The 24559-nt window shown below is 41.1% G+C and overlaps 1 protein-coding gene across 3 annotated transcripts in view; it reads right to left on the bottom strand.

Annotated features, from left to right (window-relative positions):
* The window catches only part of HECW1 (HECT, C2 and WW domain containing E3 ubiquitin protein ligase 1), a gene marked incomplete at both ends in the record, with an annotated part of 479237 nt that overhangs the window by 210788 nt on the left and 243890 nt on the right, over positions 1-24559 (bottom strand). For all 3 annotated transcript variants that reach the window (XM_082661880.1, XM_082661879.1, XM_082661881.1), the window contains one exon: positions 7287-7381. In XM_082661880.1, the coding sequence (XP_082518006.1) occupies positions 7287-7381 (95 nt within the window). The remainder of the gene's footprint in view (positions 1-7286; positions 7382-24559) is intronic.

Raw genomic sequence — 24559 nt, 5'->3', positions numbered from 1 at the left:
CTTTGAGTGGTAGGATTATGGGTGATTTTTTTCTCTTTGTTTATAAATATTTCCAAAGAGGATATATTATTTGCGTATTTTTAAAGTGTTAAAAATGGTGACATCCTATATACTTATTTTGGTCCTCATTTTAGTTTAAAAAATCTCTCGTGTTTCATGGTTAAGTATTGGATGAGTATATGTTTGTTTTGTTGGATTGTGTAGAAATGATCAAGTTCATGTAAATAAAAATAAAATAAAATTATATATATATAACTGTATATAAACATATATGTGTATATATAAGTGTGTGTATATTTATATTTATATGACCAGGGAGACAGGACTGGCTCTTTGAGATCAGGGGTCTTCTCCAGTGTTGTTTCATTAAGAGTCCCAGAAAATTAGAATCAAATCCTGTGTGTGTGTGTGTCTGTCTGTCTGTCTAATAACAGTTAAAAGATAGATAGATGAATGATTACTCCTGGAGCACAGAGACTGCAGCAGATGGCTGGGATAGACTTTGTCAAGTCAACCCAAGGAGACAGCGGGTCTCTGTTATGGACTGAATTGTGTCCCCCCGCCAAATTCATATATTTAAGCCCTAACTCCCAATGTATTTGGAGATTGGGCCTTTAGAGAGGTAGTTAAGGTTAAATGAGGTCTTTAGGGTTGGGCCCTAATCCAATAGGGCTGGTGTCCTTATGAGAAGAGGAAGAGGCACCAGGGGTGCAGACACACAGAGAAAAGGACATTTCTGGATACAGTGAGAAGACAGTGGTCTGCAAGCCAAGGAGAGAGGCCTCAGGAGAAACCACCCCTACGGACACCTTGATCTTGGACTTCAGCCTTCAAAACTGTGAGAAATAAACATCTGTTGTTTAAGCTGAAATGAGGCTGGTGGGGAAACTTTATCAGGAAACAACAACTCCAGACTCAAGACCCCAAAATACCACGTTAGAGCGAACTTTGAACCTCTTCCCCTAAAACTGAACAAATTTCTTAATCTTGGGCCAGGATGGGATCTGAACTTCTGGGGTGCCTCTTAGGGAGGGGTGACTGTGGGCAGGGCCTGGGTAAATCCTCCAAGAGAGGATGCCTGTCGTGGCAGTGACTTCCCTTCCGCTTCTTTCTCTTTTGGAAGAGTGAGTCCATCTGATGTGTTAACCAAAATACAAGTATCTAAGTATCACCCTGCTTTAGTTTAATCAAAACCTCAAGGGACTTTTGCTGAAGCTACACATGTGAATAGCAGATCCCCACACTCTGGGTTAAACTGGCATAGACAAAATAAAGGGCTTGATCGGGAATCACGGCTATGGTGTGCAGATGACTGGGTTTATTCCATCTAGAAAGCCCTCCATCACGTTCTGGGCCTGCCCATCCTTGCTCTTCCCAAAGTGTCCTGTAGGTCCACTAACACGGCACATGGAAGAGTCCTTTGTCATTGCCTCTTTTCTCATCTGTCTCCCCGCTACTCACCTGTCCCATCCCAGGCAGGTGGCTTCATGAGGATGGGGGTTTATCTTGTTCAGTTTTCTGTACATTGTAATTAGCATAGAGGAGCTCACTCACACATATTTACTAAAAAAAATTATTGAAGCCACAGGCTACACAAAGATGCACGAAATAACTATTGCTAAGCAGACCTCCAAAGTGGGGGAATCAGAGGACTGCATGTACTGGCAGGCGGGTAGGTGCTGAGGAGGTGGGAGTGGGTCCTGGGGAAAGAGGATCAGAGGCAGGAGACTCTGAGCACCATACATCACTTTGCTAAATTGGGAGTGAGATGAAATGGGGCTGTGGATTCTCAGCTAGAAGAAATTATATGTTCTGTCAATATCTGTCAACCTCTCTATCTCCCTTAGAAACTCCATTCCCATTCCACCCGTGGCTTTGTGGAATGGAGACAGAATTTAAAGCTACAATAGCCCAGAGATCTTGTCAAATACTGCCTCACAAAACCATTCTAAGGCTCACCAGTAAATGTCTGGGCAACACTGATCCCTTGCATGTAAATAAATCATGTGTGCAATTCTAGCTTAAGCACTTGACTTTACACGGATCATGTTTCATCTGTAACATATGATTAATAGCTTCTACAAATCGAAATATTCCCTTAAATTCTCCCCTAAGGAAAGTCCAACAGAAATACACACGAAAGAAAGAAATGAAAAATTAGAATATTATACTGTGCAATTGCTTCAGACTTCTTGCAGTCTTAGTGTAACAGATTATTTCATTCAGAAACCAATTTTCAGAATATTAGAGACGAAGTCCTAGACTTTTGTCTTATCATAGGATCGCCGATGAAGTTCCTTTTTAGTGCCTGGTTTGACATGCTGCAAAAAATAAATCATGAATGTGTTGGTGAGGCAACAGGCAAAACAGAATAAGTTCATAAAAGGCTCCTATGGCTATTACAAAATCCAAGTCATAAAAAAAATATCATGTCATCTTCCCAAAATGTCATGGGACCAGGTTTCCAGATCAGGACTGGAAATGAGGGCAGATTTAAGAATATGATGTGACTGTATGGCATGAATCTGGTGAGATCACGAAAGGCTTGATTCTGACTAAATCCTCACGAGGCACTGTTGTCTGATGATTTAAGGAAAATGGATCTAAACTTTCCTCAAGTTCCTCTTTCCTTGTGTAGAGGCGATTCTTCACATAGCATAACTGATTAAAAACTGAAATGGTGAAAAAATAACTGTTAGGAAATGCTTCTGTCCAGAAGTTTGTTTAAGGCTGTCTCTGACTCGGGGGCTGTGAAGATCACTGGCCAGTCTCTGGAGGATCTCAATGCTGGGGCCCCCTTCCCTAGAGTAGTACAGTGCGTCCCTGTTAAAAAGAGAAGATAAACTCTCTGCTCCTTCATGAATTTTTTTGATTCTCCCTCTTGACACATTTTGGGGTGAAGTTGAGACTCTATGTGGACACACAGGATGAAGGGGACCCTTTGGTAAATTGGGAGATTTACCAAAATGTAATCACCCCAACGGATGATACATTGTGATTGATGTTCACCAAGAGCACCTTCCATTGGCAACAGGTCTTGCCACTTAATCTCTGCCAAATACAAGGGCACACGATCATTTATTACAAAACCCAGGTGCCTTCCAAATTCACTGGCTTATGTTCTAACGATTCTAGATGGCTGGTCACAACAGTCACCTGTGAATTAATTCTGCAACTAATTTTGTTGGAGTGTTTTCCAGCTGGTTTCATAACTTTAAGTTCGCTGTTCCACAGCTGCTTTATTATGATATAAAATACGTTTTGAAAGATCTGCTTTTAAAACTCTCAAGTATTACTATTGCCAACCTTAATAACTTAGAGTTTGGGGGTTATTAATCACCTATTTGTCTGTTGCAGGAGACCCAGACTATCTGTGGAGGAAAATCCTGACCTGATCCTACCTTAGAGTATGGATTTAACCTACATTCCCAAGGAAATGTCCTATTGAGTTGCTTTTTTTTTGAGAATATCCACTCTACCTTTGCTTAGGGGTCTGACAAAGCAAATGAATCTGTGAACATGAACTCACAGAAAGATATTTCAAGTTTTGGCAGAGAACTTTACTTTGAACTTTATGCTGTTCAATTATTATCAAAAGCTTGGTTTCAGAGACACTAGATGAAAATGGTGGAAGAAGAAGAAAAACTTGAAACGTTCACGTCCAATTTCTGGAAGTACAGACTATGTAAGTAGATAGACAACAGCAATGTGAAGTAAGGACAAGAAACATCCAGCATAAGGAAATCCTGAAGGGATTGCCACAATCTTTAACATTGGTGAAGACACAGTAAGAGATACATTCTTGGGCTGCACATGGTCTGGCCTCTCAGTCTGGGGGACCCTCAACGCTTGGCCCCAGAGAAGGTAGGAACATTCCATCCTCTGCCTGCCCCCTCACTCTAGTGGTCTCTCCCCCGCTCCTTGGCCCCCGCCCCCTGGGCTTGCAGGTGTCATCGCTCCAACAGCCACCTATTTTCTGTGTCCAGAGGTCTAGTCCCCAGGTCTCAGCACCGCTGGGGGCAAGGGAAACGTGGTGGCCACTGCACTGCCAAGTGATTGCTCCTCAGAGCAAGTCTTGGAAACGAGGCTCAGGACTTTGAACTTATACTGAGAACAGCTACGGATGCGTCTGAGTCTCCGCACTATGGGAGAACCCAGCAGGCAGAGGGAGCGCCCTCATCCCATCCAGAAGATGCCCACCTATCAGAGGATGTGTGATGGTCCCACAGAGGGAAGGGCGGATGTATAAACCTCCTGTCGAGACACAGACCTGGAGGGAGAAGCTTGAAGGCTCACACAGTGGAGAGTGCACTGAGCTGAGGACTATTTATGCATAGATTTCTGTCCCTTGATGTATAAATGGAGAGGGGAGAAAACTATCAGAGGCTTATTCAGAGACTTTGAAGCACAAAGGGAAGAGAGCCTGGACAAAAATATTGAGAGGAAGAGCTTACTTTTGAAAATGATTTTCTACAGAAAATAGAAGAAAAATATAAAGCATATGCTAAGTGCTCCCAGTAAGATACAAAATCCATGAAAAACAAAATGCAGGGTGATATATGGAGAAAATGGAGTAAGTTATATGTTCTTTAGACCTGACACAATTAGGTCTGTTCCCCACCAGGCCTGTGACATTTCATACCCCTGTGATCTTGCACATGCTGTCCAGGCTGGGCCTTACTTCCCTTCCAAACCTGGCAAAGTGCACTTTATTCGTGCCGGCTGACTCAGCCTGCACACCACCTCCTCTGAAAGCCTTCCCAGGGGTTGCAGGCACCAACTCACTGATTTCTCTGCACACAGCACAGTGGGTTTTCATAATCCAGTACTGGACATTTCAGACAGTATTATCATTTATAACAGAATAACTATGCCTTCTCTATGACACAGCTTATATGACATGGACCTCTATGACCCTTCCTCATCACAGATTCTGATATACAATTAAGACTAATAAATAAATGAGAGCCTCTGAAAGATAAATGACAACCTCTTTTTATCACAGGGACCTCAACAGATGTCAGTAGAACAAAGGCAAAAGATAAAGGGAAATGAGAAAAGAAACACACAACAGAGACCCTGTTCTGCTCAAAGCATTGAAGTGCTCGTTATACTAAAGGAAAATGGGAATCTTTTCCTTCCTTTTCAAAGAATTACGATTTTAGCATAGTGCCACAAACTCACACAATGACTTTCGGGACGTGATATAGTGGCCATAGAGAAACAACTCTTCATAAGAGATTAGTGCAGCACCAGACATCCTCAATTTAAACATGGATACTCCAAGTTTATTGACAAGTTGATTTTGGAAAACTTGAACAGCCATTTCTGCTTAGAAACAGTGAGCTTAACTCCCATACCAAACTGCAAAGGCTTATTCAACCTGGAAGTCTGCTAGATTATATCAGTCACTGAACTGAGTTGCAGAAAGCAAAGACTAGATTTAATTAAGCTCCACTAGCATATAGCCCATGGTCACTTAACCAAAAAATGCTTCCCGCCTGTCTCACAGCTGTGCTGTGAATCACCTAGAATACTGCAAGTAAAATGCCTTTGAAAAGTACACCATGGTACAGAACGATAACGTCCACCAAGAGTTTAACTATTACAGAACCCAAATGCACATTAAAATACTCTCTTGCAGGAAAATGCATGCTCTCTTCAGCCACAGGACTCATCACCGATGAGGCAGTGGGAAGATTACCCTCTGCCCCGGCCAAGCCTGCCAGGGGAAAGCTGCAAGCCTGCGTCTGCACCACCTAGACTCCACTCCCAACCTCTTCCTTCTCTCTTGTGTGTTCAGTGCATTCCTGCTTTGTCCACCTCAATCCACCTCGCCTCTGGTTCAATTCAGACCCAGCTTCACTGCCTCCATTTAGCCCTCGCTCCTGCCTGAACAGCTGGCAACATGCTTCAGCTTTTCTGTGGACGCTCTTTGGAAGATGGACCTTACAAATGCGTCTGGAAATGGGGGTCTGGCACTCTGGGGATACTTCCTCCGATTCTCACACTCAGAGTCCTGACCCACCCAGTAAAATGGCAGACATCACATTCCAGTTTGCAGGGAGAGCGTAGGGAGAAATGGTGGGGTCAGGGAAAAGTGTGTCTGGCACCTCCCTTGCTTCTCCCTGCCCCTCCCGCTGTGTGTCCCCTCACGGGAAGCCCTGTCCACTCCCATCCTCCTTCTGCCCCAGCCCGGTGTCCAGTTCTGCTCCATCTGCAAGAATGGAAGCAGATGGGTTCCTGGCCCTCAAGCCTGTTTGTCTTACTGCTCCCACCAAGGACTCAATACAATCCTCTTCAGCACATGGAAGAAATGACTTGTGAAACAGCAAATAGTATCTTTTAGAGCCGGAATTCTTTCTGAATCATTCACATTTCATTTGAATTTCTCTCTTTCTTCCTTTTCTCTCTCTCTCTCTTTTTTACATAGGAGAAAGACCCAAATCTTTTTTACTTACACTAGCGTGACAAAGTCTTCAGTGGTTTTTGTTCAGCCTCCCCAAGTCAGTCATTTTTAAGTTACATGAAAGGAAAAGGAATGCCGTTTGTAAGGAGATTTCAGCTAGCCTCATCTGATGTATTGAGAACTAAGGTAAGAAGCACAACAGAGGTATAAACTAGCTGTAATTGAGGAAAAGATGGCATTTATCACCACAGAACTAAGCAGAGCCACAAAGTAGGGAACAGAAGGTGTGATTTAAATGCCTGATCTACAGCTAGCTAGCTGTGTGACCCTAGGTACATTACTTGAGTTCCTTGGGCACACTTTCCTCATTTATATAAAGAAAAAAAAGGATCAGAGATTCTAGTCTTTTCTAGGTCTGTCATCTTATAATCCTATGACTAAAATCAGTCTAAAATCATAAATTCTATTCCAGAAATTTACTTAAAAGCCTAAAAAATTTGAAATATACAGAAATTCAAATACTTAACACCAAGGAATTAAAAAAAAAATGTGTCCCAAAGAGACTTATCATTCACTGCTATTACGCATGAGTCTATTAGAAATATCTGGCTATCTACTGAAGCCTGACATTTCTCTAACAACGAGTGGTATGTGTGCCTTCTAATAAGTTTACTTCGGATCTCATTCCTCTTCAGGATTTTGAGATGCGTTTCTATCTGTCTGTCTGTCTACCTATTTATAATCTATCAACATATCTCCATATGTGTGTGCACACCCCTACGCCCAACACACACACACACTAAAACATACGAACAGAGCAGGAAAGTAAAGAAGCACCAGAGTTAGTTCTGACCAAAGAGGAGGACACAGGACTTACAGGAGCTGCTGAGTTTTTGACGGTGACACTGGGGGTGGTGGCTCGCAAGGCTCCACTCACTCCATGATAGTATTTGAAGCAGATCTTAGTTTCAGCTGAAAGACAAAAATAAAATGGTACTGAGAAGTAGGGTATAATCCAGGAAGAGAAGCCATGGCCAGAGAGGACTCCCCCAGGAACTTCTACCCAATTCCTCCCATGAGTCAGGCAGCCACACCTGGTAACCCTGCTTCACTTGTGGCTTCATGAACAGGTCCAACTTCTTTCTGAAAATCCATCATCCAAAATTGTTTTGGTTTTAGCATTTTGTACCCAAGTTAAATCCATCATTTAGACTTCTCAGCATCCATCCTATCCCATCAGAAGTTATTGCTTTTAAACTCTCAGTTCTAAGATTTCAGGTGGTACCAATCTGTTTCTTCTGTAATTTTCTGTTATTGAATTCACTGTGATTAGCATCTTGGTGATCTGAAGGAAGACTCTGAGAAGTTATGGAAATACATGGATGAGAGCCATATTTTCTGATGACGATGACTAGACAATAATGCTGAAACTCCATAACTTTTTGGCATTTTGTACAGAAAAGAATCTGTGGCCAACCTGAGTTTGGTTCATTGGAAGGTGACCTCCTTTTCCCAATTTACTGTTTATAGCATGTTCTTCTTTAAATTTGAAAAATTTACCAGGCTTTGTCTTAGTCCCTTACATTAATTTTGTTTGGAACAACATGAGGAATCTCCAGTTAGAGGTCCTGGTTCTCAAATGTGGGAATTTGTTTCCAATTATAATGTTTTTATAACTAATGTCTACAATTTTCTTAGCAAGCATTTTAATGTTCATTACGGAAAATATGGACAATGCAGAAAAGTATAAAAAATCTTCTACGGGTTTTTTTTTGCATACTTGAGTGTATGAACTTTAATAATGAATTTTAATCTTTTTTTGAAATCAACATTATTAAATAAGCATTTTCAACTACTAATTCCAAACTTTGTAAATAACATTGCTTGTTCTATGGAATCATTGAATCAATCTGTAACTTGGAAATACTTCCCTGATCTTGGAAATTTGGGATTTTTCCCTTAAAATTAATGTCTTTTTGAAAATTATTTTTAAGTTCAAGTTTGCTCTCTAGGATAATGGAGCAAAAATTGCTACTTCTCTATCAAAACTCATTCTCCCTTTCCTCCTTAATGACTGAATCTCAATTTTATTTTGGGTGGTAATGCCCAGATAAAGAACTACGTTTTGTAGCCTTGCTCGTAGATCACAGTTATGTTGTTTGCTGTTGTTATTTTGGATTTTCTATTATATGTAGTTGAACCTAAACCTAGCTAACGTGGAAAGGTTTCTTTCTATATATCATATAAATGATACGAGAATTGCAATATTCTTCCTTAGAAGATAGGACTATTTTAAGGATTCTCCCTTCCTGTGGCCAAACTGCTTTCCAAAAAGCGCTGTGTACTTCCACCAGAAAATGTAACTCTGATCATCTCTAAGATAGCATCTCATTTTTATATCATTTATTTACTAGTGAGATTAAACATGGTTTATCAGATTTTAATTAGACATTTGTATTTAGGTTTTTTTTTTTAATCTATTGAATTGTAGTTGTTAAGACTTCCCACTGCCTGGATGATGTCTGGGTGTTTACCTTTTAGTGGACATATTCTTACTTTACATATATCAGTACTTTTTGTTTCCTCCCTTCATTCTTTCCCTGCAGTGATTTTGCATATCTGTGATTGCCTTTTAAGCTCTTGGTGGACAATCTTATAACTTAGTTCCATATTCTCCAAGGCACCCCACATTAGGTCTACAGATCTAGATCTACTACTGTCTCAGCCTGAGAGGCAGGTATCTTGTAGGTTAGGGATCATGCGGGGACCATGAGCAGCGAGCTATATGGCCAGGTAACCACACCGAGTCAGTGCAGTTCAGAATACGAGTTACTCTGCCTGTAGGTGCCAGTGAGATCGGCATGGAGGGGCCGAATGACCTCACCTCAAGTTTAGTTGCACAGAAGGAAATTATATATACCAGGTATCCTGGAAAGGCAGTACTAGCTTTCCTGTCAAAGAAAATTATCCCAGTGCCTTGGAGTAAAAAATGTCAGGGAAATTATAGACAGTCTTGTACTGAATCCTTTTGCTAGGTGAGCAGGTCAGTTCATGTTTAGAGCCAAGAATGCATGGAAACCTTCAAAGTATCGTAATCTTTTTCTGCAAAATCACTGGCAAAGGTTGTATTTTTTTTCCTAAGCTTTTTAAGAGTCTGTTCCAGTATTTAGCAACTTGATTATTAATGGATCTTCCTTTTATTTAATCTAAATAATTGTAATTATATTATAAACTGTAATTTAAAATGATTCCCTATTTAGTCTTGAAAGAGATATTAAATTATTTAAAATTTCTTATTTAGGGATGGGCTCTGAAGGGAAGTCACCCACAAATGTTAAAACACATGCAAAAATATAATATACAAGCGATTTGTCGTATGGATTAAGATTACTTCACCTCGCAAAACTCCACGCTGCTTTGGTGACAGTTACATTCAACTGGTCTGTTTGATTAGCCCCACACTGAGTTTTTGCAGAAGAAGGAGACTAAATATTATTTATCTTTATATTTCTGGTGTCATGTAGCGTAGGGATTCTCTATAAATGCCTGTTAAAAAATGACTGATGAACTACTGGTTTCATTTGATTGACTCCACTGCCTTACTGTTAACCCAGGAGCAGGTACAGTGTCCTGGTGGGTCCTAATTCTTCACAGAGAATTTTCTATGGCCTAATATTACATGACTTTTGGAATAGATTCAAGTATAGATAAAGACATTGCTACATTTTCGCTATTACTGCTGCCTCTGAGAAAAGTATCAAGGTTCAAAGGCCAAGAAATATTAGAGGGTTGTGGGTTATTATTTCAGATACTTCATCTAAGGAGACCTGTGGTAGGTAGTTCTATCTTCCTCTGCTTTTCTAGTTAAAATGATAATAATTCAAAAATCCCCTCAAAGTCTGAACACAAGGCATCTCTGTTATAATAGTTTTTATTGTTTATTTGAGTCATTATGTATGTAGTAACAGAAGTTTAGGAAGGCACAGTGATCTAAGGAAAGAGTAGGAATGTGGGAACAAATTGATGTAAGTCCAGTTCTTGACTTGCCCGTCATTAACAGAGTAAGTTATATAGACTCTCTGGGTCTTAGATTTAATGTAGAATGGTGATACCATTGCCAGCTTTGTATGTATTGTTTCATGTATGGCTGTTGTACACAGCAAATGGAATAATGGGTGAAGCCTAGTATGCATGAAGTAGTCAACACATAAGAGCTGCCCTTCTTCATCGTATATTCATTTACCGTCAACAGAACTGTCTTGTATAGTTGTTCAGGCATGTCCTACATAAAGCTGTCCAACCAAGGGGTGAGTAGGGGGTTGAAATCCAGCCCATACTCCACTCACCAATGGGTGTAGTCCTTGCCCTTCCAGAGGAAGAGGTTGACATCTTAAAATCTCGTGGATTAATGGTGGACCTGCAATAGATCTCCTTATCACATTTTGGTTGCTTTTGCCTGGCACATGATTTGTTTTCAGATTTGGGCACGAGCGACCAGCTCATTCACAAAGCGGAATGATACTGAAGTTTCTACCTCTACAAATTTGTGTGTTTACAACTATAATTTTTATTGGGTGGGCATGTATTCAGAAAGTATAGACTGTTTCACTTTACTTATAGTATCACTTAAAGAAACAAGAAAACTATCGTTTTTCTTCCTCTCCATTTTTTAGGGATTAGTAGGCCTGTTGTAGCACTTGAGACATCAGTATGTAATGATGGTAGTAGCCCTGGTGTAAGTATAATATTTGATTTAGTTTAAAAATTATAACAAATTGGTCTTAACAGTTAATTAGCTCTTAGCATGCACCAGACCATTCATACTATTTTCTAATTTGGCCCTCACAAAATCCCTGTGAAGTACAGGTAATTATTATTAACCTTTTAAAAAAGTGCTTAGCACAATACTTGGCATATAACAAGGCCTCAATAAATGTCATCTATCATTCCTATTTTACATCTAAGGAAAATGAGGCCAAAATGTAAGGCCACTTATACAAGGTCACACATGTAGTTCATGGCAGCTAGGATTTCAGCAAACATATTAACTTTTCATTTGGTAATTTGTCTCTAAAAAAATTTTTTTAATAATGCTAGATTGTTGACCGGCTAGCAAAAGTGAACTTCCACTTTGAGTGATGATGTACTAGGTAATTCAGAGAACATCTAGACAAGCTGGAAAAATATGGAAATAAATCTGCCTGAAGTAGGATTGCTGGATAAAATACAGGACACCCACTTAAATTTGAGTTTCAGATAAACAGGGAATAAGTTTTCAGTATAAGTCTGTCCCAATTATTACAATGGACAAAAAACTAAAAAAAGTATTCACTGTTTATCTCAAATTCAAATTTTATTAGGAATCCAGTAATTGTTTCCTCCTAAAACTGGAAATCCTAGCCTGAGGACATCAGAGACCTAGCAAGACAATGGAAAATACTGAAGACAAGATCCAGAAGAAGAAAACTTCTGCTGTTTCCCTTGGTGGGGGGGCTGTGTTGATTCCAGAAAAATGCACTGAGAGGCTGGGAAGGTGAAAAGAACTTTCGACAGACTTGCAGGGCTAAGGGGATAAAAACTTAAAGAGTTCAGAGCCTGCCAAAGAGGAGGACTCTGCTAAGTCCTTCACAATTCAAGTTGGAGCCCTGAACAGCAGAACAGATACCAGAGAAATACACCAGCCCTGGCCCTTCAAATCATTTTAAGTCTTGAAATTCAATTGAGGTTATTCTGGATTGCTAGGTATAGCCCAGAAGGAAATGCAGATCCTCTCAGCAGGAAAAGAACCCATTCTAAGCCTCAAATTATCTCCATAAGTTTTCATTTACAGTGTCCAGTTTTCAACTAAAATTGATCAGGCACATGCAGAGTATTTTTCTACTGGTAAAAATACCAATAGAAAGACCAGGCACTATAAATAGACTTATAGGGTTTTCAGATATCGGAGTTATCAGACACAAGCTTTAATGATCATATATTTAAAGCATTCAAAGAAATAAAATATAAGATTGAAAATATCAGCAAATAATGAAGACTCTATAAAAGAACAAAACAGAAAATTCTGGATCTGTAAAACTACAATTTTGAAATAGTGTACTCCATGGGTGGGTTTAAAGCAGATTTAACAAAATACAGGAGAAAGCTTAGGAAACTGGAACATAGGTCAGAAAAAGAAATCCAGAATAAGGCATGCAGAGAAAAAGGATATAAAATATTGAAGAGAAATAATAAACATATGTGATACTAGGGGGTGGTCTAAAATACCTGTAAATTGTAATCCAAAAAGAGAAGAGAGAGACAGTGGTGCTAAAGTTAAAAATTCTCCAAAAGTTATGAAACACATCAAGCTATAGATACAAAAAGCCCTATGAATCCAGAAAGAACACAGCAACCAGACATCACTGTAAAAGTTCAAAAAAGAAGAAAAATGATCACTTCATCAGCCAATGAAGAAAAGAGCTAGGTTACCTTCACAGGAGCAACAGTTAGACTGACAGATGACTTCTCAACATAAACAGAAACAATGGAAGGGAAAGGAATGACAGCTTCAAAGTGCCGAAAGAAAATAACTGTCAACAGAGAATTCTGCAACTGGTAAAAGTATTCGTTAAGAATAAGGTGCTTACTCCTGTTGCTATCTGGACATTGCACAGGTTGAAGCACCACAAACATCTGAACTTCATAGCAAGTTTTTAACTATCCATATGTTACAATGTCTGCAGTGCAGAAATGCCCAAATCTCATGAACAGAAGTGTGATCAGAGTTGATAAACTAGACAGACATATGGATCACTGCATTAGCGAAATGTCTTCCATTGTGAATCACTTATTTGTGTAAAAGGAACCAAATTATCTATGTAAGTAACATTCTTTAGCAAGAACAATGAACGTAAGTCTATGAATCTTTCATTTGCAAAATAGACAGGAGACAAATGTAAACCACATCCTCAAAATCCAGGAAACCCAATTTTAACTCAAGAAGCTATCATCACTGTGAAAGAAACAGTTTCAGTAGTAATCTAGAAGGAGTAATGGAAAGTACAATATCTTCAAATGATCAAAAAGATCAAGAAGCAATGCAATAATAAGACATAAATTAACTTTTGAGTCTGAAGAACATTTAGCTTCAGTAAGAGGAAACAGCAAGAGCAGTTCTTTCAAAGAAATAATCAACATTAATGGTATAAAACCTGAGGTCCTCCCAGTCTATCCTACATGGCAGTATGTTCACTTGTACTTGGTTTTTTATTTAAAAATATGAATTAAATGGGTTTTAAGAAATAAGCAGCTTAGAGAAAGGCTGTGACTTTTGATCAAAACAAAAGGAAGGGTGAAGGGCTTCTTAACAAATGGAATGCACTTGTCAGTGCATTGACAAGGCATCTAACATTGCAGATTCTACTACATATGTAAAGATATAACATTGGAAAGGTATTTTAATTTAAAGTTGATATTGCCTGCTAGATCTCATTAAGGTAAAGTTTTAAAGCTCCTCACACAGGGGGCCCTGGTTTTAGACCAAATCCAAAATGAAGCAGTCACCTTGTACACACGTTTGTTCCGTTACATTTAATCTCAGCAACTTGAATCCAATACCTCATTCAAAAGAAAAACATTATATAGGTGTATAAACCATATTAAGTTTTACCAAAAAAAACTTTGCTCTCCTATAAACAGCCCTGAAAGACATGGTGTTTCTATTTGGTTCTCAGATGATATCTTTTGTAGTAAAATTCTCATTAAAGTAATATATGACTCTAACAGAAAAAAGTCACCTTATTATATTAGAGAATATCATATTGATTTGTCAAAATTTTGTAATTTGGTAAAGATATAATCTTACTTGGATCTGCACTTCCAGAAATGATATAGAAAGCTGTATTATGGACTAATTATATTCACTTTGTACAAAATTGGAAAATAAGTGAAGAAAATAAAGTCATAAATTTTGAATGAGCAGAGAAGATATTTGCATCTTTAGGTATTCCACATTTGCCTAACATAAAAATTGCCATGTGATAAAGTCATGCTTCTCTAATAGCTAACTTATGATTATTTGAATGAAAAATGGTTAATTGTAACTTTTTTTCAATTGTGTTAACTGGTACATCTTTTTAATACCAAGAACTGTATATCATTTGACTAATTTCCTATTTAGAACAGCAGCATAAATCCTATGTTAATGCTTCAAATATGGTACCACAGCAAATGTGGGAGATTGATGAAAATGAATCACTATGTGAAATGATGCTAGAACTTTACTTTATGGGAAGTACTTATTTTGGGTGTTACAAGGCCAAATCCAAACTCAAAAACAATCCAATAAATGCTTTTTTTTCCTATTTCAGTGCTGGTTATTATCACCCCCTAGACAGTGTTTCTGTTCTCTGGGATCACCGCATGTGGAGTGTTTGCTAAAAGGCAATTAGAGCCTTCCTCTTCCTGCTAGGATAGAGTAATTGTAGCAGATTAATGCTTCTGCTGCCAACTAGATAAGCTTTTTTTAAAAACAAAATATTTAAAGCACTGCAGAATAATGGAAGCAACAAGGACCACAAATTCTAGACGACGGAGTACTGGTGAGACGAGCTGATTACCTGCAGTCCCTTTGTCCTGCTGGCAGGGAAACCAGCAGAGCTGCTGTGGCCCTCTGGGGCCAGAGTGAAGGACCAGAGACCTCAAGTACCCAGCTGGTTTCCCCTCAGACATTTGCTGAATCCTGCATCATGAAAACGTCTGAAAAGTGAGCCGAAATCTTCTGTCTCTTGGTGCTGAGGAGACCTGGCAGGGAGAGTCACGGAAGGGTCCCTGGTGAAAACCCTCGGCTCTCCATGAAAGACCTGGAGAGGGATCTCTAGGAAGAGGGCGAGCTAAAGGGAGACTGAGGCTTACCAAGACTGTTCTTCACTCCACTAAGCTCATCCTCTTATTGGGTCAAGGCCACCAGCACCCCAACAAGCTCACTGAGGGAAGAGCAAAATCTTCTGAGGGAAGATGCCATCGCCGAAGTATCTACAATATTCCACATCCAGTTTATGGCAACTGAAAATCACCAAGTATGATAAGAGACAGAAGCAAATGACCAAAAGCAAGAAAGAAAATGGAACTAGGATCCTGATATTGAAGTCATTAGACAAAGACCTCAATGAAACTATGATTTTATACATGCAGAAAATGAAGTGCAGACTTTGCCAGAAAATTAGAACCAACAGAAAAGAATCAAATGGGGATTTAATTATTGAAGAACCAAAGAGTTGAAATTAAGAGCTCCATACGTGGGGTTAGCTGCAGATCAGATACAGCAGAAAGAGGGTTAGTAAAGTGGAGCATAGGTTGATTGAAAATATCCAAGGCTTCCCTAGTGGCGCAGTGGTTGAGAGTCCGCCTGCCGATGCAGGGGACACGGGTTCCTGCCCCGGTCCGGGAAGATCCCACATGCCGCGGAGTGGCTGGGCCCGTGAGCCATGGCCACTGAGCCTGCGCGTCCGGAGCCTGTGCTCCGCAACGGGAGAGGCCACAACAGTGAGAGGCCCGCGTACCACAAAAAAAAAAAAAAAAGAAAATATCCAGGTTGAAGAAAGAGAGAGAAAAGAGGATGGAAAGGACAGAGGAGAGAATAAGGGACACAGTGGAATGAGTGGGGCAAAGGCAACTTTTGAGGAGACAATAACTTATTTTCAAGCCTAGATAATAACAGGAATCACTTGTAAGCATGTCGTAGTTAAACTCCTGAAATCCAAAGGCTAAGGGAAAAGTCTTAAAAGCATCAGAGTAAAAAACAAACAAAAAACAAAAAAACCAAACCTACATTATCTTCAAAGGAAAGACAAAAACACTAAACTTGATTTTTCAGAAGACAGAGAAATGACATTCCTAAGTGCTGAAGAAAAGAACAGCTAACCTAGAATTCTCTGTATCTCGTGAAATCATTGCTCAAAAGTGAAAGTGAAATAGTGATGTTTTCAGACAAACAAAAACAGAGAGGATTTATCACCAGTAAGCTTGCACTAAAAGAAATACTAAAAGGGAGCTCTTTCTGTTAGGAGGAAAATGATCCCAGAGAGAAGGAAGGAGGCAAACAGAACAGGTTGACATGTGAATTAGGCTCTGCTTCTTGATTTGGGTGCTGTGTACATGGATGTGTTCACTTTCTGAAAATCCCTAAACTCTGCATTTAAATTTATGCCCCTTTCTATGTGTGTTTTGTGCTTCACTTAGGATTTTACCAAAACAAAGCAAAACCAAACAAACTGTTAAGGGGAAAACTTACGGCCTTACATGCATACACAGAGAAGAAGAATAGCCCCAAACCAATGAGCTAAGAATCCATCTCAAGAAGTTAGAAAAAGGAAAACAAATTAAACCCAAGGAAAGTAGAAGGAAGGAAATAATAAAAAATAAAAGTAAGAGCAGAAAGTAATTACACAGAAAACAAATATATATAGAAGATCAAGAAAACCAAATGTTGGTTCGTTGAAAAGACTAATAAAATTTAAAATCCCTGCCCAGTGAAGCGTAGAGGATTAACGTGTATGTGAAATGAAACAGGAGTATTGCACAGCTGCTGGCCCTCTTAGCAGTCCTCCCTCCTGGATGGAGTGGGCTGAGCTGTCTCGGAGCTGCCCTGGGGCATTCAGGCTGAGGTGGGGGTTCCCAACAGATCCTCCAAGGCCAAATACAGACCGCAAAGTCAAGTGCCTTCTCTGTCGTATATTTTTGTCCCAAATCCTGGCTTACTGGGATGGGTCTCTGCATTTCAGTCCAAGTGGAGGGGAGGGTCATGGCTGGTCAGACGGTGGAGGACTGAGTTGCCTGGAACTGAGATAGGACACAAACCAGAAGGCTGTAGACTGACAGACTACCATATTGAAGAGCTCCAGAGGTAGAAAGTATGGGTCCTAGCATGAAGGCAGAGGGCCATACCGAGACCCTTCCCCATATCCTGTGCTGATTACGTATGTCTTGAGTCAGCTCTTGACTTGCTAGAGGGTGTTCCAGAGGTGTTTCTGGGAAGTACGTACTCTTGTTAGGTATTAGCCAACCTCTTCCAGATTAGGTGACAAGAAGTGTGAGGATATACTGGGGGATCAGTCTGATGTATGAAGAGTAAGGTTTTTGAGAGTGTGGGGTGGAGGGGGGATGCAATCTCAGCATGACTTTTAAATGAACCCTTTACAGTCAGGGAGAGGATTTTGAATATCACCTTTTAAAACTGGATGGAGGTGAGAGCCACAAATGAATGGCAGGTGGCTATTTTAGAAGATGTAACAGATGAACAGGTTTCATGATATTGGAGCATGAGATACCCCACAATTTCACAGTAAAGAAGGGTAGAGCTCAAACTCATGGCTGGTCAGGAGGCTGGGAGGGTTACAGTAACCCTTTGGGCTAACCAGGTATATCCTTGGCCACACACAGATCTTAGGAATGGTAGTACGAGGCAGGGTATACTTTCTGATGTGTGGTCACCAGACATTCCTGTGACCTTATTAACAGGGCTGATGTGTTACCAACTCCAAGGGCGCCATTCACACAGAAGTCTACGGAAATGGCTCTCCTGGAGTTATGTAGCAGGCAACCGTGCTTTAGTCTCGTGAATGGGCTGCATGACAAGGTGAAATCCTCAAGGGTAGGCTTCCTTGGCAAGAAGGACAGGAGTCCATCCTAGTGGGGAAAAAACTGCTCTTACCTGGATTCCCCCTTTCCTCTCAGGGTGTCTCTCTTTTCTCCCTGCCCAGTTTTCCCTTGGAATCTAGGAGACATCGTTAAAGTTTCTCACAATTTGATGCTCAGTTGGGACTAACTGGTCAGCTGCAGATGGGGCTGAATGACCATAGTTTTCTATGGGGAGATTTTGCAGCCTGGGAACACTCAAACCTGTAGTTCTGGGCTCCGAGAGCACCCACCCACCCACCATTTTGGCTTCCTGGTACATAGAACTTGGTAACTCAAAGCACATATAAAAATGCTAGGCCATCTGGCATGCTGCCTATTGGATTGGCTGCTGCCTTTCTCAGTTGCAGTTGATTCTATAAAAAATTAATAAACAGAAACCTACATTCAATAGAGTTAGGAAACCAGAAAGGGGAGCTGTCTCGCCCTGTGGTGATAGCAGAGCCCAACAGGAAGAAGAAAACCTCCTCTTCTTTCCTGGCAAGGACTCAGCCAATGAAAAGCCATGGACTCTTTGTTTACTACAGCCCTTCCGACTTCCTTATCCTCTCTATAAAGTGTTCTCCTGCCCTTGCTGTAGGGGGACGTGCAAGTGGCTCACCGTGGTTGCAGACCCTGAACTGTGGTTGCAATCCTCTGCTGATCCTGAATAAATGATCTTTGCTGGAGAAATATCTGGCAGTCCATTTGTTTCAGGTCAACAATTCTGACCTGGGATACAGTAACTGGATGCTGGGTCCCTCGAAGGGATCCCTGACACCAAAAAAGCAGCCTGAAAAAGGAACACTGCACTCCATTGGTGTGGGTTTCATGAAAAAAAAAATATTTGCAGGTTTGGAGTTTACTGGAATTGTTGCCTCTTGGGAAAAAACCGTGTCTGAGTGGAGGCACTGATCTTGAATATTTGGCTGATTTGTGGAGGTCAACCGGGAAGGGTCTGCAGACATGAGATGCTTTGACTGGGCAGGTTAGTGTCAGGGCTGTTAGAGAAGAAAGGGATGAAGGAGGCACAGATGCCATCCTGTAAAACCTGGGAACTATCAACGCAGGTTAACGGTGCTGCCTTTGTTCAGCTGGCAGGGGTTCCCTTTTTGTCTAGAATGTATAGGCCACTCAGCTGAACTGGAAATTTCAGCATCTTTTTCAGCATCTTTAGCGATGTGTCTATACCAGATGACCAAGAACTGTCCTGGAGGAAAGTGTGTGGAGGTGGAAGAGGTGATAGAAGACCCTCTGCACACCAAATTCAGGCTCTTGCTTGTATGGTACTGACTCTACCACTTACTCGCTTCTACCCTTCCTCTGGGTACAAGAACAAGGCTTTATGAAATTATTCCCACCATGCACTCACTTTAGCTTGGTGCCCACTGACAGCTTGGAGCGTCCTATAAGCTTCGTATCATCCTCCCGTGTTTCGTACGAGGGCTCTCAGGACACCTTTCCTGATCCCTTTGCTGAGTTCCAAGTTCCTGCCTGTTGTCCAGCTTCAGCCGGTGTCAGCAGCACGCTCTTCCTGCTACTCTTCGCTTGGCCTCCGGGGACCTGCCGACAGAGGGCGCTGCAGGGGCTGCGCAGCCGGAAACCCCACCGGAGGTCCAGCCGAGAGCTGAGCTGGAGCCGAAAGATGGAGACGGAAGGAAGTCTTGCCCATCTCCATCCCGGAGAGCGGGCTGGGTCTTCTTTCAAGAGTCCAACCCTTGTAAGCATTTGCTTTGTACTGTTGTAAGGTCACTGTGGTCACTTCATCTGTGTCAAGTACCCAGGACTTCCATTTAACTGGTCTTGATGTTTCTTAACATTGAGTTTGCCTGTATTTTTCATTGGGAACTGCCGATGATTAGGCTAGTAAAAAGGATGAAGTCTAATCGTAGGTTATTTTAACTATTACTTCTTTTCCATGTTCCCATACTCTTTTTACTGTTTCCCTTCTATTATTATTTTTTGTTTAATTTTGACATAATCCACTCTTCCCCCTTTGAAAAATATTTCATATTCCTTCTATTCTTTGACTACTTATCTTTTCCTTTGTTAAAGGCTCAGCCAGGCCTTAAAGGTTTAGTTTTCACTAGAAATTTGTGTTCTCTGTTACAGAAAACTCACACTGTAAAATAAATCTCTTTTTTTTCAAGGGTAACTATTCATGGAGAGAGAAAGAGACTAACAGGTTTTAAATATAAGGAATAGGAGTCCCATGAAAAGGCTTTAAGTCTATGGGCTCAAATTTATAGATTTTGTATAAAAGTAGGAGTGTTTCCTATATGTCATTCTCTGGTAGAGGGTGCAGTATTTATAACTCTATTTTTTCCCAAGGAGATGGAAGCATAAGACACAATTCCCCACTTATTAGATGAGTTCTCTGGTTTGGATTTTCAGCTCATTGGCCTTGAGCAACCTGGGAGAAACTGGCATTCATTCTGGTGAAGGTTAAAAACAATCAGCTCCTTTTTCCTTTCTGCGTTTTGTCTGCCCTCTTCCCTCCAGTAACAGCTGGCAATAGCAATGTGGGCATAAATACGGACCAGGTGCTGCAGACTGTCGTTTTGCTTGGAAAGAGGGAAACATGGCTTAGATTAGCAGCTGCTGCAATGGATGAGGCATTGCTTGCATCTTCTAGATTTTGTGGGTGTTGGTGGGTTTTGCAGTATTCTTGGGTTCCGTATCAACTCTGGAATTTGGGGCAAGTGAGATACATGAGAATTTGTGAGGAGTTTTTACTTTTTCCATATTATTTGGATTCTGAACTCTTTCCTGGCTGTCCAAGGCTAATGTGGACAGTATAGCTGTCATCATTTGAAAATGGCTTTGGAGTTGACTAGAGACCTATCTTGGCTAATGTCAGAGACTCCTGGGGGTGACCCCTGAACTGGCTCCAGGTACGTAGTGTCCGGGAAGGTACACACGGTGTGCAGGCAGGACCACCCTGACCTCTGTGGCTCTCTGTCTTCACCAAGAACTCTGCAGCTGTGCGTGACCAAAGACTTGGCCGAAAGGCTCAGGGGGTCAAAAGAGAAGAATGAGGTGGAAAACCGGAAAATTCTCCCTTCCTACTGCTCTTCTGGCATCGACTTCCTGGGCCTGAATCAAGGGAGGAGGTGCTACAGTGTTTGGTGAGATTTCCAGTGTGGACTGGGCTGTGTTCACTAGAGAGCAGAGTCCTCTGCTTTAAAAGGTGGTACCTCTCTGCCACCTCCATACTCCAAGAAGCTGGGTGGGTTAGTTGACTCTGTTCTCTTTGTGGTACCCTCTTGCTGTGGGTCTGACCAGAGACATCGTGGCTTCTGCCCTCCATCTGTGTTTCTCTGTCTCTTTGTCCTGATGGCTCAGGGGCCATCGGTGGGAAAGATAAGACATGACGGTTGTAGCCCTTGAGCACAAGTCTCCTGCTTCCTGCACAGGTGTTTTGAGCACTAGCTTCATTCATTCATTCATTAACTGAATAAATACTTACTAAGCCCCTCTAAGGGGAGATGCTACCAGCAACAACAAAAATCTTTAAAAATGTTATTTTTGCTGAAATGATGGATGCTGTTTGATATTTTCCTCAAAGTGTCTAGAGGGAATAAGTAATACTTTTAAAAATGTGTACACAAATTGGATTTATACACATATAACAAATACATTGAAATGAAGGACATTCTGGATTTGTGTGGGAGGAAGTGACTGAAACCTTGGATAGCCTCTGTCTTCTAGTTTGACTTTCTCACAGCTCTTTATGGTGGGGACTATGGAGCTCCCCATTCAGAATCATCTGGAGGGGAGGAAGGCCATGTTAACCATCTTGACTTTCCTTCCTCTAGTTAAGGATTTGCTAGCCCAGTGACAAATGCGTTCCCACTTTGATGCCCAGATAATTGCCTTGCCAATCACTCCGGGAGGAAAGCCCCCAGCACTGACTCCAACTTCAGAATTCTATCTAATGTATTACCTGGTATCCAGCCCTCCATGGGATCAGAACTCTGTACCGAATCTCCACCTTAGTGGTGGGGACCCTTCTGGCCAACTTTAGTCTTATCAGGACATCATGGTGGCTAAAGAGCAGGCTCAGAGGTCAGACTGCCTGGGTTCAAGTCCTGACCCCACCATTTGTTTGTGACTTGTGAATCTTAGACCAGTTGCATTTATCTTCCTGGACCTCAGATTCCTTATCAAAAAAGGGGGAAAAAAACCCCCTGCCACCTAGGGTTTTCATGAAGATTAAATGGGGCAAGATGTATGAGGCACTCAGCATGGTACCTGGCACATTGGGAGAGCTCAGAGACAGTTAGTTGCTGCTATTACTATTATTATTCCTCTATTCAGGACAGCAGCCTTACCCCAAATGATAGCCCAGGGGTGGGATCTTGTGAGACATGCACAGATTCCCCAGGGACAAGCACAGGCCACCCTCCTGGGATGGCTGCAGCCACCTCATTCCCATCTGCTGTGTCTAATTGGACATATGGCAATGAGCTTGCTATGCCCTTCAGATACCTGGCTGTAGGTCCAGACACGGCATCTTAGTTAGGTCAGTTTCTCTTGTCTGCCCCACATACTCTCCTGCCAATTTGGCCTCTGTCGGCCTTGGCCTGCCACAGGCCTTTATGAGAGAGCTATTGTCCCCGTTTCATGGAGATTAAAATGGGCACAATACTCCCTCCTTATCTTGCTGAAGCCCTCTCTGGAGGCAGAGATATGGAGGGCCTCTGCAGCCCTGGTTGTTTCTAGCTCCATGTGTCTGCAATTTATAGTAGAAGAGATTCATTCTGTGTATTGAGTGGCTTTGAGGGGGATGGAGAGAAACCGTTCTGTAGAGTTCTAATTTGACTCCACCACGTCTGTATAAGTGATAATCACTCCTGAGTTCTTCCTGTGTCGTCTTCTTTCCCTTCCAATTAGGAAGAGGGGCACCATAGAGTGGTCAGCATAACACATTGTTTTCCTTCCCTCTCTTCTGTCCCCATCCTGCCCCACCCACACTTCTGACTGGAAGTCCATAGTGGGTCAAGGGCTTCCAGGAAAGCTTGGACTCCTTAACTGTTCTCTGCATCCTGTTCCTTCCAACTCCTCATGGACCTCAGTTCATTAAACGTCCCTTCTGTGTCCCGCATCTCCAGCATGCCCATAGACCCTTCCCTTGGGCTAATGAGCACAAGCAGATAAGCCTGGTTTAAATTCCAGCTCCACCACCTGCCACAAAGACTACCATGTCTCTGAGACTGTTTTCTCCTCAAATGCAATGGTGATGGCACCCAACTCATGGTGCTCTTATCAGCGTAAAATAAAAGGCTGTATTCAGACTATACTACAAAGCTACAGTAGTCAAAATATATGGTATTGGCACAAAAACAGACACATAGATCAATGGAACAGGATAGAAAGCCCAGAAATAAACCCACGTCAATTAATGGACAACAAAGGAGGCAAGAATATACAATGGAGAAAAGGCAGCTAATAAGTGGTGCTGGGAAAACTGGACAGCTACATGTGAAAGAATAAAATTAGAACATTCTCTAACACCATATATGAAAATAAACTCAAAATGTATTAAAGACCTAAATGTAAGACTGCATACTGTAAAACCTAGAGGAAAACATAGGCAGAACACTCTGACATAAATCACAGCAGTATTTTTTGGATCCATCTCCTAAAGTAGTGGAAACAAAAGCAAAAATAAACAAATGGGACCTAATTAAACTTAATTAGGTTTGCATGGCAAAGGAAACCATTGATAAAACAAAAAGACAACCAACTGAATGGGGGAAAATATTTGCAAATGATATGACTGAAAAGGGATTAATATACAACATATATAAACAGCTCATACAACTCAACATCAAAAAACCCCAAACAATCTGATTAAAAAACAGGCAGAAGAATGGAATAGACAGTTTTCCAAAGAAGAAATGCAGATGGCCAACAGGCACATGAAAATATGCTCAACATTGCTAATCATCAGGGAAACACAAATCAAAACCACAGTGAGATATCACTTCACACCTGTCAGAATGGCTATCATCAAAAAGTCTACAAATAACAAATGTTGGCAAGGATGTGGAGAAAAGGGAACCATTGTACACTGTTGGTGGGAATGTAAAATGGTGCAGCCACTGTGGAAAACAGTATGGAGGTTTCTCAAAAAACTAAAAATAGAACTACCATAAGACCCAGAAATTCCACTCCTAGGTATATATCTGAAAAAGATAAAGATACTAATTCAAAAGATACATGCACCCCAATGTTCTTAGCAGCATTACTTACAATAGCCAAGACATGGAAACAACCTAAGTGTCCATCAACAGATGAATGGATAAAGAAGCTGTGGTATACATATATATACATGCACAATAGACTATTACTCAGCCATAAAAAAGAATAAAATTTTGCCATTTGCAGCAACATGGATGGACTTGGAGGGCATTATGCTAAGTGAAATAAGTCAGACAGAGAAAGATAAATACCGTATTATATCACTTATATGTGGAATCTAAAAAATACAAC

This window comes from Grampus griseus (assembly GCF_964374135.1).
Source record: "Grampus griseus genome assembly, chromosome: 9".
Taxonomy (NCBI): domain Eukaryota; kingdom Metazoa; phylum Chordata; class Mammalia; order Artiodactyla; family Delphinidae; genus Grampus; species Grampus griseus.
The sequence above is the reverse complement of the archived record's forward strand: the minus strand, read 5'-3'. Positions and strand labels throughout refer to the sequence as shown.